Source organism: Galeopterus variegatus, unplaced genomic scaffold (genome assembly GCF_000696425.1).
Source record: "Galeopterus variegatus unplaced genomic scaffold, G_variegatus-3.0.2 Scaffold12250, whole genome shotgun sequence".
In the NCBI taxonomy this organism is placed as follows: Eukaryota; Metazoa; Chordata; class Mammalia; order Dermoptera; family Cynocephalidae; genus Galeopterus; species Galeopterus variegatus.
This window is the reverse complement of record NW_007738361.1, coordinates 6,995-19,980: the sequence shown is the minus strand read 5'-3', so window position 1 is coordinate 19,980 and position 12,986 is coordinate 6,995. Positions and strand designations below refer to the sequence as shown.

The 12,986-nt window shown below is 56.6% G+C and overlaps 1 protein-coding gene and 1 long non-coding RNA gene across 2 annotated transcripts in view; both read left to right on the top strand.

Annotated features, from left to right (window-relative positions):
• Nucleotides 1-6,687, top strand: part of COL1A1 (collagen, type I, alpha 1) — a 19,184-nt gene extending 12,497 nt beyond the window's left edge. Inside the window, exons 34-51 of the mRNA XM_008595059.1 lie at nucleotides 125-178; nucleotides 330-383; nucleotides 607-714; nucleotides 803-856; nucleotides 973-1,026; nucleotides 1,168-1,329; nucleotides 1,589-1,696; nucleotides 1,864-1,971; nucleotides 2,067-2,120; nucleotides 2,212-2,319; nucleotides 2,666-2,719; nucleotides 2,833-2,940; nucleotides 3,290-3,343; nucleotides 3,714-3,821; nucleotides 3,914-4,196; nucleotides 4,343-4,533; nucleotides 4,791-5,033; nucleotides 5,162-6,687. Coding sequence (XP_008593281.1) covers nucleotides 125-178; nucleotides 330-383; nucleotides 607-714; nucleotides 803-856; nucleotides 973-1,026; nucleotides 1,168-1,329; nucleotides 1,589-1,696; nucleotides 1,864-1,971; nucleotides 2,067-2,120; nucleotides 2,212-2,319; nucleotides 2,666-2,719; nucleotides 2,833-2,940; nucleotides 3,290-3,343; nucleotides 3,714-3,821; nucleotides 3,914-4,196; nucleotides 4,343-4,533; nucleotides 4,791-5,033; nucleotides 5,162-5,308 — 2,052 coding nt within the window. The 3' untranslated portion in view covers nucleotides 5,309-6,687. The remainder of the gene's footprint in view (nucleotides 1-124; nucleotides 179-329; nucleotides 384-606; nucleotides 715-802; nucleotides 857-972; nucleotides 1,027-1,167; nucleotides 1,330-1,588; nucleotides 1,697-1,863; nucleotides 1,972-2,066; nucleotides 2,121-2,211; nucleotides 2,320-2,665; nucleotides 2,720-2,832; nucleotides 2,941-3,289; nucleotides 3,344-3,713; nucleotides 3,822-3,913; nucleotides 4,197-4,342; nucleotides 4,534-4,790; nucleotides 5,034-5,161) is intronic.
• A 2,853-nt stretch (nucleotides 6,688-9,540) lies between these two features.
• On the top strand, nucleotides 9,541-11,462 carry LOC103611013. The gene is made up of 3 exons (XR_552267.1): nucleotides 9,541-9,823; nucleotides 10,250-10,407; nucleotides 11,382-11,462. It is a non-coding gene; the product is annotated as an uncharacterized LOC103611013 (long non-coding RNA).
• Nucleotides 11,463-12,986: the final 1,524 nt, after the last annotated feature.

Genomic DNA, 12,986 nt, shown 5'->3' with positions numbered 1-12,986 from the left:
TGGACTGGTGACCCAGGCAGTTGGAGGGACCAGAAGGGAGAGGGAGGCTTACTCTCCTGGGGTTATCTGCCAGGAGTGTCAGGGTGGGCTCCCTTACCCTGAGCTTCTTGTCCTTCCCCCTTAGGGTGAATCTGGTCCCAGCGGCCCTCCTGGTCCCACTGGAGCTCGTGGCGCCCCCGTAAGTACAGAAGACCCATTAAGACCCCATACTCAGCCCTTCTCTCCCTTCATACTGCACCCCTGGCCCTCCTTCTGTCCCTCGTCCTCTACCTCATCCCTACCTTCCCTGATGTCTGGGCATCTCTCCAATTTGCCTCCTTTCCTTCTAGGGAGACCGTGGTGAGCCTGGTCCCCCTGGCCCTGCTGGCTTCGCTGGCCCCCCTGTGAGTACCAAGACCCCTTTCATTTTCCATCACCAACTGGGACCTGGGACCTCTGAAGAGAGAGGCATCAGCCTGAGTGGGGGGAATAGGGTGGGGAGGAGATTGTTTCCCATCCAAGCATCTTCCTGCCTCTCGTTACTGCTCCTCCCCCAGCCCTGCGGAACCTTCTGGCTCCCTGCACTGCCATATTCCCCACCTCCACTCACCACGCTCCCTCCCCCAGGGTGCTGATGGCCAACCTGGTGCTAAAGGCGAGCCTGGTGATGCTGGTGCAAAAGGCGACGCTGGTCCCCCTGGCCCTGCTGGAGCTGCTGGACCCCCCGGCCCCATTGTGAGTATCTTGCCCTCTGTACCCCCAGATGCCAGCAGGCTCGGAGCCAGGCCCAGCCCAGGTTTGACACCTCTGTGTTCTCCTACAGGGTAACGTTGGTGCTCCTGGACCCAAAGGTGCTCGTGGCAGCGCTGGTCCCCCTGTGAGTATCACCTGCCTCTCTGCCAAGCCTCACCCCAGCCAGTGTTCACAGGCGGGGGCGGCTGGGCCAGGTGAGTTGGCTGTTCTTCTGACCGCTCCTTTGCTCTTTTCTGCCAGGGTGCTACTGGTTTTCCTGGTGCTGCTGGCCGAGTCGGTCCCCCCGGCCCCTCTGTAAGTATCTGTGCTGGAATCTACTGCTTTAGGTTGGGGGTGACAGGCACAGGTCTGTCTGGAGGATGGTGGGCCCGACTAAGGCCTCAGTGACACTCTGAAATCCACTGGAGTCTGACAGCCCTTCTCCTCCCCATTCAGGGAAATGCCGGACCCCCTGGCCCTCCTGGCCCTGCTGGCAAAGAAGGCGGCAAAGGTCCCCGTGGTGAGACTGGCCCCGCTGGACGTCCTGGTGAAGTTGGTCCCCCTGGCCCCCCTGGCCCTTCTGGCGAGAAAGGATCCCCTGGTGCTGATGGACCTGCTGTAAGTGCCAGCTTGGAGCTCTGTAGCTCTGGAGGTGTCTGCGGTGGGAGTTGTCCCTGCGCCTCTCTAAAGCACCTCATCTCCTGTCTGCCTCCACAGGGTGCTCCTGGCACTCCCGGACCTCAGGGTATTGCTGGACAGCGTGGTGTGGTCGGCCTGCCTGGTCAGCGAGGCGGAGCTCTGTAGCTCTGGAGGTGTCTGCGGTGGGAGTTGTCCCTGCGCCTCTGTAAAGCACCTCATCTCCTGTCTGCCTCCACAGGGTGCTCCTGGTACTCCCGGACCTCAGGGTATTGCTGGACAGCGTGGTGTGGTCGGCCTGCCTGGTCAGCGAGGAGAAAGAGGCTTCCCTGGTCTTCCTGGCCCCTCTGTGAGTGCCCTCCTTACCTTTGGGGACCCTGAGTCCCAAGTCACAGGACTTGGAGGGTGCGGGATGGGGGTGGTGGAGCCAGTGAGGATGGATTTGCTAGAGATTATCTCGGGGGCTCTGGGGTCCTCCCCACTCTATCTCTGCCCTGACTCTTTCTTCTTCCTTAGGGTGAACCTGGCAAACAAGGTCCTTCTGGAGCAAGTGGTGAACGTGGTCCCCCTGGCCCCATGGGCCCCCCTGGACTGGCCGGACCCCCTGGTGAATCTGGACGTGAGGTGAGTCACCCCTGGCCCCCATGCTAGTGCCATCTCGGCCTTGGCCTGAGCCTCCCTCCCATGACTGACGTACGCTTCTCCCCTCTCTTTCTCAGGGATCTCCTGGTGCTGAAGGCTCCCCTGGACGAGATGGTGCTGCTGGCCCCAAGGTGAGGTGGCTACACCCCAGGGCCACTCCCCTGCCACAGCCTGGCCCCTTCAGCTGGGGTTGACCCATATTCCCTGCTCTCCCCTTCCCAGGGTGACCGTGGTGAGACTGGCCCTGCTGGCCCCCCTGGTGCTCCTGGCGCTCCTGGTGCCCCTGGCCCCGTTGGCCCTGCTGGCAAATCCGGCGATCGTGGTGAGACTGTAAGTAGCAGGGCTCGGCTCTCCTTCTGGTCAGGCCAGGGGCCTGGAGATGGGCATCTGACTTCCCTCCAGCTGGGGAGGAGAGGAGGTCTGACAAGACATCCAGGCCTGGAGCCCCTCTGCCAGACTGTGCCATCTCCCCCAAGGAATGGGGTTTGCCCCGGCTCACCTAAAGCTCAGCTCTGGGAAGGTTGATCTGGAGGTCAGGAAAGATGACCACAATCGGAAGGTTGAGGGGAAAGAGGGATCTGGCTGAGGGGGAATCTCACCCCACAGCTCAGGCTATGCCAGCCTGCAGTCTCAGCCTTCCCTGGCCAAGATCTAACGCTCTCTCTGCTCTCTCCAGGGTCCTTCTGGTCCTGCTGGTCCCATCGGCCCTGTCGGTGCCCGTGGCCCTACTGTAAGTGCCCTGCTGTCTCCCTGTGCCTCAGAACCCTTGTCCAGATGCAGACAACGCCCCACTGAGCAGCCACGGAACTTCCACCTGACGTCTGGTCCCTACCTCTCTTCTAGGGACCCCAAGGCCCCCGTGGTGACAAGGGTGAGACAGGTGAACAGGGCGACAGAGGCATTAAAGGTCACCGTGGCTTCTCTGGTCTCCAGGGTCCCCCTGGCCCTCCTGTGAGTATGCTCAGCCCTTCCTCAGTCCCCAACTGCCATCAAGTCCTCTATCATCTCCCCATGCCATGCTGTGATGGTGGGAGGGGCACTTTGCCTCAGTTTCCACCTCTGGATAGTCATTCTGACTCCTGCCCAGTGGTGACTGGGGTCTGAAGATTTATGGACATTTCCAAGTAGCTTCTGAGAGGACGAGGGGTGCACGGAGAGGGATTGCAGGAGGGGGTCTCAGCTTGTGGACACCCTGGGGCTAGATTTCCAGAATAAGAGGGGCACGGGTTTCTCCCCAGCCAGCCCCGCTGGCTGCATTGACCCACACGGGACCTGAGTTGCCTTTGTGTCTGTCCTTCAGGGCTCTCCTGGTGAACAAGGTCCCTCTGGAGCCTCTGGTCCTGCTGGTCCCCGCGTAAGTCACATCTCTGTCTCCTCTTCCTGGGCCCCATGCCCAGGCTCCCCTCAGGGACTTCTGTCAGGGACACAGGCATCCCTCGCCTCTCTGAAGGGGGCTTTAGGGATGGGCTGGGGGGAGTGAAGGAGCCCTGAACAATCGTATTCATCCCTCAGCCTGCACCCTCTCCTCTCCTTCCTCCCACACGAAATGTTTCCTGGCCCAGCTGTGGGAATGAGCATCAAAGCGTCTCAGGGAAAGAGGCAGAGACTGGCTCCGGGAGGCTGTGGCACCAGAGCCAGCAGGGAGGGTGGCGGGCTTCTCCGCCAGAGTGGGGGATGTCTTGGGCTTTCTGGCAGGCTTTCTGCAACCATTCCCCTCAATGCAGGGTCCCCCTGGCTCTGCTGGTGCTCCTGGCAAAGATGGACTCAATGGCCTCCCAGGCCCCATCGGGCCCCCTGGTCCTCGCGGTCGCACTGGTGATGCTGGTCCTGTTGTAAGTAGCCACCCACGCCTCTGCCTCATAGCCCTCCAGCCCCGGGAGCACGCGGACACAGGTAATCCCTACTCTCCTCCCTCTCTGCACAGGGTCCCCCCGGTCCTCCTGGACCCCCTGGTCCTCCTGGTCCTCCCAGTGCTGGTTTCGACTTCAGCTTCCTGCCCCAGCCACCTCAAGAGAAGGCTCACGATGGCGGCCGTTACTACCGTGCCGATGATGCCAATGTGGTCCGTGACCGTGACCTCGAGGTGGACACCACCCTCAAGAGCCTGAGCCAGCAGATTGAGAACATCCGGAGCCCTGAGGGCAGCCGCAAGAACCCTGCCCGCACCTGCCGCGACCTCAAGATGTGCCACTCTGACTGGAAGAGCGGTGAGGGCCTGAGCTGGCTGCCCCTTCCTCCTCCTCCTGCCATGCCTGTGTCCCCACAACAATGTTCCATGCTCACATGTGCCGCACTTCCATATGGTGCTGGCTTCCTATGTCCCCTGACTCCACCTTGCTGTGCCCCACTGCAGGAGAGTACTGGATTGACCCCAACCAAGGCTGCAACCTGGATGCCATCAAGGTCTTCTGCAACATGGAGACAGGTGAGACCTGCGTGTACCCCACTCAGCCCAGCGTGGCCCAGAAGAACTGGTACATCAGCAAGAACCCCAAGGACAAGAGGCATGTCTGGTTCGGCGAGAGCATGACTGACGGATTCCAGGTACGTGAGCTGGACCGTAGGGCCACTCTCAGGAGGTGGGCTAGCCCAGTGTCCAGAAGGGACATGAAGTCCTGGAGAGGACTAGATCTCTGCGAAGTGCGATGAACAGAGTTGGGCTGGGAGGTGGGAGTCCTGAATCCTTGATACCGGTGCAGGGTGTCTGTGGGCAAGTGACACGCCCTTTGAAGTTAGGGTCCATTGGGACTCTCTCAGAGGCTCCTGCGTGGTTACTCACCTCTCTCTCGCCTCCCCTGCAGTTCGAGTATGGTGGTGAGGGCTCCGACCCTGCCGATGTGGCCATCCAGCTGACCTTCCTGCGCCTGATGTCCACCGAGGCTTCCCAGAACATCACCTACCACTGCAAGAACAGCGTGGCCTACATGGACCAGCAGACCGGGAACCTCAAAAAGGCCTTGCTCCTCCAGGGCTCCAATGAGATCGAGATCAGGGCTGAAGGCAACAGCCGCTTCACCTACAGCGTCACCGTGGATGGCTGCACGGTGAGTCTCCTGAGTCCCCAGGCAGGGCCCCACCTCTCTGGGCTGTGGCGTCTTTGGCAAGCCTCGTTTGCCTCACTCCATCACTCCCACTTGTTAATGCCCCCTCCGTTGTCTGCCCTCCACCCCAGAGTCACACTGGAGCCTGGGGCAAGACAGTGATCGAATACAAAACCACCAAGACCTCCCGCCTGCCCATCATCGATGTGGCCCCCTTGGACGTTGGCGCCCCAGACCAGGAATTCGGCTTCGACATTAGCCCTGTTTGCTTCCTGTAAACTCCCTCCACCTCGACCTGGCTCCCTCCCACCCAACCCACTTCCCCCCCACTCTGGAAACAGACAAACAACCCAAACTGAATCCCCCAAAAAGCCAAAAAATGGGAGACAATTTCACATGGACTTTGGAAAATATTTTTTTTCCGTTGCATTCATCTCTCAAACTTAGTTTTTATCTTTGACCAACTGAACATGACCAAAAACCAAAAGTGCATTCAACCTCACCAAAAAAGAAAAAAAAAGAATAAATAAATAACTTTTTAAAAAAAGGAAGCTTGGTCCACTTGCTTGAAGACCCATGTGGGGGTAAGTCCTTTTCTGCCCATTGGGCTTATGATACCCCAACACTGCCCTTTCTGCTCCTTTCTCCACCCCCCTTGGGGCCTCCCCTCCACTGCTCCCTAAATCTAAGTCTCCCCAAAAGACACAGGAAACAATGCATTGTCTGCCCAGCAACCAAAGGCAATGCTGAACCACCCAAGTGGCCCGCACCCCCCAGCCCACTCCCTCCCACCCAGGACCCCCAAACTCTGGGGAGACCTGGGGTTCTCAGACTGCCAAAGAAGCCTTGCCATCCCCGTGGCCCCTGTAACAAACCCCTCTTCGTTTTTTGAGGGGGCCATGCCGGGGGAGCCACCGGCCCCTTACCGGGTTCAGAGGAGGGCCACGACAGACAGAGCGGAAACATCGGATTTGGGGAAAGCGTGTCCATCCCCCGAGCCGCAGGGCTGGGTGGGAGATTGTCTGTTCCTTGTGTAACTGTGTTGCTGAAAGACTACCTCGTTCTTGTCTTTGTGTGTCACCGGGGCAACTGCGTGGGGGCGGGGATGGGGACAGGGTGGAAGTGACTTCCCATTTTATATCAAAGGTGCTACATCTATGTGACGGGGCGGGGTGGGGAGGGAATCACTGGTGCTATAGAAGTTGAGATGCCACCCCCCCAGGCCAGCAAATGTTCCTTTTTGTTCAAAGTCTTTTTTTATTCTTTGTTTTTTTTTTTTTTTTCCCGTGGATGGGGACTCATGTGAATTTTCTAAAGGTGCTATTTAACACAGCGGGAGAGAGTGCCGTGGCTCCAGCCGCTGCTTTCCGCCCTCTCTCCGCCTGCCCCTGGCTCCTCAGGCCTCGCTCTCACCTCTCTCCTCTGAAACCCTCTCTCCTGCCACTGCAGCCCATCCTCCCTGCCTCTCTCCCGGTCTGTCCTGTGTCTTCTCTCGCCGGGTTTCAGAGCACAACTTCCCAAAGCACAAAGCAGTTTTTCCCCTAGGGGTGGGAGGAAGCAAGAGACTCTGTACCTATTTTGTATGTGTATAATAATTTGAGATGTTTTTAATTATTTTGATTGCTGGAATAAAGCATGTGGAAATGACCCAAACATATCTGCAGTGGCCTCCTGATTTCCTTCCTTGGGGTTGGGGGGAGTGGGAGAAGTGGGGAGGGGGCTCTAGGGTGGGTGGGCTTGCCTCCCACTTCCTGCCCTTTCCCTCTTCCCCCTTCTCTTCTAGCTCCTTCTACAGCCCCCCCCCCACCTTCCCTTTGCCTTTTTTATGCCTTAAACTTTTTTCTTTCCTCTTTTATTTTTCTCTTTCTTGCAATCCTCCTCGCAGTGCCATGCAGGGAACCCACTTGTGCAGCGACGCACACATGCACGCACACATGCACACTTCCCTCCAGATCCCAGGGGTGGGGTGGGGGGGTAGGGGGGCCCAAACCTCATGCCCACGCTCCCATCAGCATCATCAACTCTCCACTGCCATGGGTGCCCTGCAGGTTGGGGGGTTGGGGGATGGGTGGCACTGCTCACGGGTACCACCGTGAGTATCATGGGTGTTGGGAGGAGAAAGACATGGGAGCCCCTCAGCAAGACCTCTCCCTGGAAAAACATGGGGTCATCTGGCCTCTACTCCCTCCTCACCTCCTCTGAGCTCCTGCCAAGCAGCATGGCGTGAGGAGGGTCTGCTGAGCCTGCCCAGGGCTGCGAGGAGACCAGGAGGAAGCAATGCCCCAGCGCATGCTCACGGGCTCCCAGGGGACTGAGGGAGAGGGCCCAGCCCTCACAAAAGCTTCCCGGGGGTCTTGGAGAGCTGCGATTAAGGTGCTTACAGGGTGCTCTTAGGAAGGACAGAGGCCCCAGCCCTTCTAGGTATGTCCTGGGTCCCTTTTGGCTTCTTGAACCCCCAGAACATGAGACCCCTGGGTGTGGGGTGGTCTGGGGAGTTGTTTTGCCCAGCCCCAGCCTCCTGCCCACTCCTTTTCCTTTCTTTTTTCCTCAAATCCTTGCTTCCTCCTCCTCCTTCTCCCTCCTCTTTTCCCTCATCCTCTGCCTGACCCTCTCTGCCTGCCTGAGAACCTGAGGCCCCAAGAGGGAGGGCGACTGGTTGGCTCCCCAACCTCGGGGAATGGGGACAGTGGTGTGTGGTCAGTGGAGGACGGAGAATCCAGAGAGTTGGGAGCCTGGAGCAAACCGGGCACCCAGAGACCAGGAGACAGGAGATGACAGCTGTCCATCCCCTCCGCCCAAGGTCTCAGGATCTAGACCTCAAAGGAGGGAAAAGCCTGTGTCCCTCCCCTGGGTCTCCAGAGAGATGGACAAGGCTGCAGTTGTTATGAGCAACAGTAATACTATGGCTATCATTAAGTATTCATGGCTATTAGTTATGGCCTTTCATAATTCATCTTCTACCACAATTAGGAGAGAAGAAAGGGAGTTAGTCTAGAATAAGAAAGTATGGCATATAGAGAAGGGGCATAGCTCAGGGTAGAGTATGTGATGGCAGAAACTATGGCATATAAAAAAGGCATATACATATGCAAATTGCCAAAGTCGTGTGGTACCTCGTGATCAATTAATTGATCAATGCATGATTGACTGCTTGGCGATGCCTGCCTGCTGTCAGGACATACTGTCCAGGTCACTCCCATCTACCTGGACCTCTGGCACTCATAACCCTTGCTGTCCAGGTACCATCCCCACCTACCTCGATAGGGGATCTAGAAGCATCCTGAACCCGGCATCCAAGGCTCTACCTGGCCACTACCCACCTGTCCATGCTCACTGTCCCCTCTCCTGCACCTATGTGTCCCACCAACCAAAAAGGGTGACTGCAAATCCCTTACGTGCACCACACTTCCCCTCTTCCAGCCCTTTCTTTATGCTCCTTCCTGCGACTGAAATGAAGTCCCTTCTGTCTGCCTCCAGGCCACACTCTAATGTTCCTCCCCACCCCGTTATTCCCTGCCCAACCCAGGCTGAGCTTCCTCCTCTGAACTTACGAAGCTCTCCAGGTCTGTAAGATTCACCTGGGCCCTTCATCCCAGGAGGCCGTGCTTGACGTGTGGTGGGGAGCTGTGTGTGCTCTGTACACAGGTGTGAGTGCATGTGAGAGGAAGGGCAAGGGACCATCAGCCTGCTTGTGGCAAGGCTCAGGCCAGTGCTTTCTGCAGTGACGAGCGTGTCCCATATCTGTGCGGTCCATTACAGTGGCCGCTAGCCACAGGTGGCTACTGAGCACTTGAAATGTGCCAGTGTGACTGAGGAATGCAATTTTTATTTTTATTTCATTGTAATTAATTTTAATAACTACATGTGGGTTAGAGGCTTCCGTATTGGGCAGTATAGCTCTAGGCAAAGGAGTGCATAGGTCTCTCACTGCATATATACAAATCTACATGTGGGTACACAAGTGTGTGTGTGTACACGCATGTGCATGTATGTGGGCACATGCACTATGTGTTGGGCTGTGGTGGTGGCAGGCACGTGTGGGAGTCTGTGTCACGTGTTCTGGGACTGGTGTGTGGTTTCAGTGAGTGTGCAGAACAGGAGGGGAGGGCGACAAAGGGGCCATTGTACCACATTCCCAACTCAAACCCTCCTTTCTGCTGACATCACAGCTGCCCTAAATACCGCTGCCCAGACTCGCTCCCCAAGACCCTCGCTGTCCCCTGTATGATGGCACAGAGCCTGCTGTTCCCAACCCTCCTCTGCAAGATTCATCTTTGTCTTCTCTGTGAGGAAGGACCATGTTCCTGTGGCTGATTTTTCCATCAAATCTAGATAGAAAATTCTAGAAAAGGAGGAGCTTTTTGTTTGGATTTTGTATCTTTGCTGCTCACTCAGAGCCCTGGGTCCCTTTTGGGGACTGAGCCCATCTCCTGGCAGGATTTTCTATAACCGGAATATGGTGGTTGCCAGAGCTTTTTGTTTGGATTTTGTATCTTTGCTGCTCACTCAGAGCCCTGGGTCCCTTTTGGGGCCTGAGCCCATCTCCTGGCAGGATTTTCTATAACCGGAATATGGTGGTTGCCCCTCTTTTTTTTCCGGCTTCTTAACCCTCAGCTTCCCAGGTGCCTCCAAGACTTTCCTAGATGGACAGAACTGGGTGAAGTTGAGGAGAGAAGAGTTGGAAGGAGACCCTCCTATCTGGAGTACAGGAGCCTCAGCATAAGGTGGACAAGGGGCTGTGTGTGGCGGGCGTGAGCGTGGGGGACCCACACAAGGAGGCCTGCTGGTGGTGGGTGAGTGAGGCAGGTGCCCCTGAGTAGTCCCCATGTGAGAATGTGCCTCAGTCTCCGTGCCCACCCGCCTGTGAACGAACGCGTCTATGTTCATAGGCACCCTAACACGTGTGGGCATGTGTGTTGGGAGTGAGGGGTCTGTACATGGTGAGGACAACTCCCCACATACATGGCAGTGGGAGAGGTGCTGGGCGAGCCATGGAATGTATGCATCATGGCACTGGGGATACATATGTGCGGAGGCATGAGAGAGGGTACAGGAGGGTCATCCGTGTGAACGCAGGTGAACGGAGGAGGATGCAGGGAGAAAAGTTAAGACAGACTGGTGTGGGAAGAGGCCGCCATCCTGAAGCCCCAGAGCCCATGGGAGCCCTGGTGCTTGGGAGAGGTTGTGACTCCCTGTCCGCTTCCTCCGTGCCTGCTCAGGGGGTGCCAAGTCAAGCTGAGGACATGTTGACAGGCCAGGAGACAAGACCCTGGAAGAAGGATGGCCCTTGTCTAGGAGGGTGATGGACCCTTACACACATTGAAGGTGAAGGTTTCAACACTTTGCAGAGGATGCACAAGGCAAAGCCAGGAGGGAGGTGAGTTTGGTGCATGCAGGTGCTGGAGAAAGGGGGATTTTTCTCTGCATAAGACAATAGGAGAAATTGGGAAGGAGGACTGCTGAATGAGAAGGATGAGAACCACAGTGGGGAGCAAAGCACATTTTATGGTCGCATATTTATGTTCTAGGAGAATTCTCTGCTGCGGGGCAAACTCTTCCCAGTCCCCAGGGCTTTGCTGACATGTGCACAGAGGCCTGGGTGAGCAGGTGTTCTGTAGGAAGCAAGGGAAGGGGCTTTTTGAGTGAGTCGATCTGGGGCAGAGATCGAGGAAGAGCTATGAAACCAGCGCTGCCCAATAAAGACAATAATGCGAGCCCCACGTATGACTTTTCATTTTCTAGCAGCCGTTCAAAAAAATAAAGAGAAACAGGTAAAACTAATTTTAATAATCTATTTTAGTTAGTCTAATATACACCAAAATATTATTTTTTTTTTTAAAAAAAAGATGACCGGTAAGGGGATCATAACCCTCGACTTGGTGTTGTCAGCACCACGCTCAGCCAGTGAGCGAACCGGCCATCCCTATATGGGATCTGAACCGGTGGCCTTGGTGCTATCAGCACCGCATTCTTCCAAGTGAGCCATGGGCCGGCCCCCAAATATTATCCTTTTATCATTATGCTTACAGCACATCTCAGTTTGGACTAGACACACCTCCAGTGCTCAGTGGCCACACATGGCCAGTGGCTGCCACACTGGACGGGACAGCACTGGGCAGCCGATCATGCCAAGGACTATGAGAATTTAAGTCTCCACCCCAGATCTGCAGGGAGAGACTAAACTTTTCATGAGGTACAGATGGAAATGGAGCTGGTTTAGTCTGGATCTTAGGGGGCAGGGAGAGCTCACAGGCCTCTGGCCTTGGGGGATTGTGCGAGTGCTTGTATGTAATCATGTCTCCATTCTTGGGAGCTTCCAGAGCACCCAGTTCTCACAATTTCTCATAACAGCCCCAAGGCAGTTCTGATGACCTCTTACGAGTAAAGGAGCTCTCAGCTGGGTGAGCCAGCCAGTATGTGGCAGAACCATGATTCCAGTCCTGCTCTGGGAAAGTATGCATCTGAGGGCAGAGGCCAGCGGTAGGTGGTGCTCTGTGTCCCCAGGTCGAGCTGATCGAGAGGTGGTGAGGAAATGTCTGAAAAGCCAGGCCACGCATGGGGACTGTGTCTAGGATGAGGGTGGAGGCTGGGCACGGGGCCATGAGGGCAGTGCCACGGTGGGACTGGAGGGGTGGAGGCAGGGTGGGAGACAGCTGCCATTCTGTGTCCTGGGCAAGACTGCCGGGTGGAATCTCGCCCATCGGTGGGGGGCGAGGGGCTATTGCTCAGTGAGCAGAAGGGCACTGAGTGTGTCTTTGCTCCCCGCCATGGGCTGGGGGGCAGCTGGGTGTACACGCGTGTGCCCAGGCACGGCTCGGTGTCCTCTGCAGTCACGCTATCCTCCCAGCTACTTGTCTGGGCCACTTCCTCTCCGGCCGGCAGCCAGGCTCCCGTGTGCTCCTTGGAGCTGAGCAGGGAGGAAGGCGCTGCCAAGACCCCAAGGCAAAGCAGGGAAGCAGAGGGAAGCGAGAAGCAAACTCACCCTCTCCCATCCCTGGCCAGTGCAGGAAGCCCACGGACGGACGAGGCCTAAGGTCTGCCTGGCTGCAGGGTCACGAGCACAGAGATGCAGTGAAGGCAGCCCCTCCTCACGGGGACAGGGGTCAAGGAGGAGCCACCCCAGACTGCAGGCTGGCTGCTTGGAGCCTCCCATCTGAGCAGATTCTGGGCAACTCCTGGTTTCCATCAGACAATGGCTCCAGGAGAAAGGAGGAAACAAAATGAGAAGTGAGAGGTATCCCTGATCAAAGAAGCCGTGTGGCTGGGGCTGGGGCCACTCCTTCCATGAGCTTCATCGAGCACTCACGCTGAGCCAGTCCTGTGCCTCTGCCTGCCTTAATAAACACTCTGGAATCCATGTTTTAGGGCTCTATTAACTGACTAATGGGAATGGGGCACCCAGCCGGGAGGGGAGGGCCAGAAGGTAGTGGTAGGTGCTTCAGCAAAGGCCGTGCTCACCCCTTTGCCCAGAGAGGAGGAGCAACCTCCTTAAAACTCTGAGCAAACCCAGACACGATGGCATCCCTTCATGCATCCCTTCAGAGATCTTTCCTGAGCACCTACTGTGTGCGGGTGCTGAGCGGTGGAGCCAGAGAGGGTTAGGGAAGGCCTCTCTGAGGAGCTGCTGTTTGGGCAGAGACCAAAATTGCAGTGAGGGGGGAGCTGTGTAGATACGGGGGTCTGGGTTGTGTAGTGAGTCCCCAAGCTCACGTTGGAACCTAACCCCTGATATGGTGGTGGAAGGTGGGGACTTTAAGAGGTGATTGTATAGCGAGGACTGTGCCCTCATGCATGGATTGATCGTTCACAGAGTAATGTGTTGATGGTTGAATGGGTTGTCCTGGTGTGGTTCTGATGGCTTTATAAAGGAGAACGATTAAGGTTGGTTCTCTCTCCTTTTTTTTTTTTTTAAAAGATGACTGGTAAGGGGATCTTAACCCTTGACTTGGTGTTGTC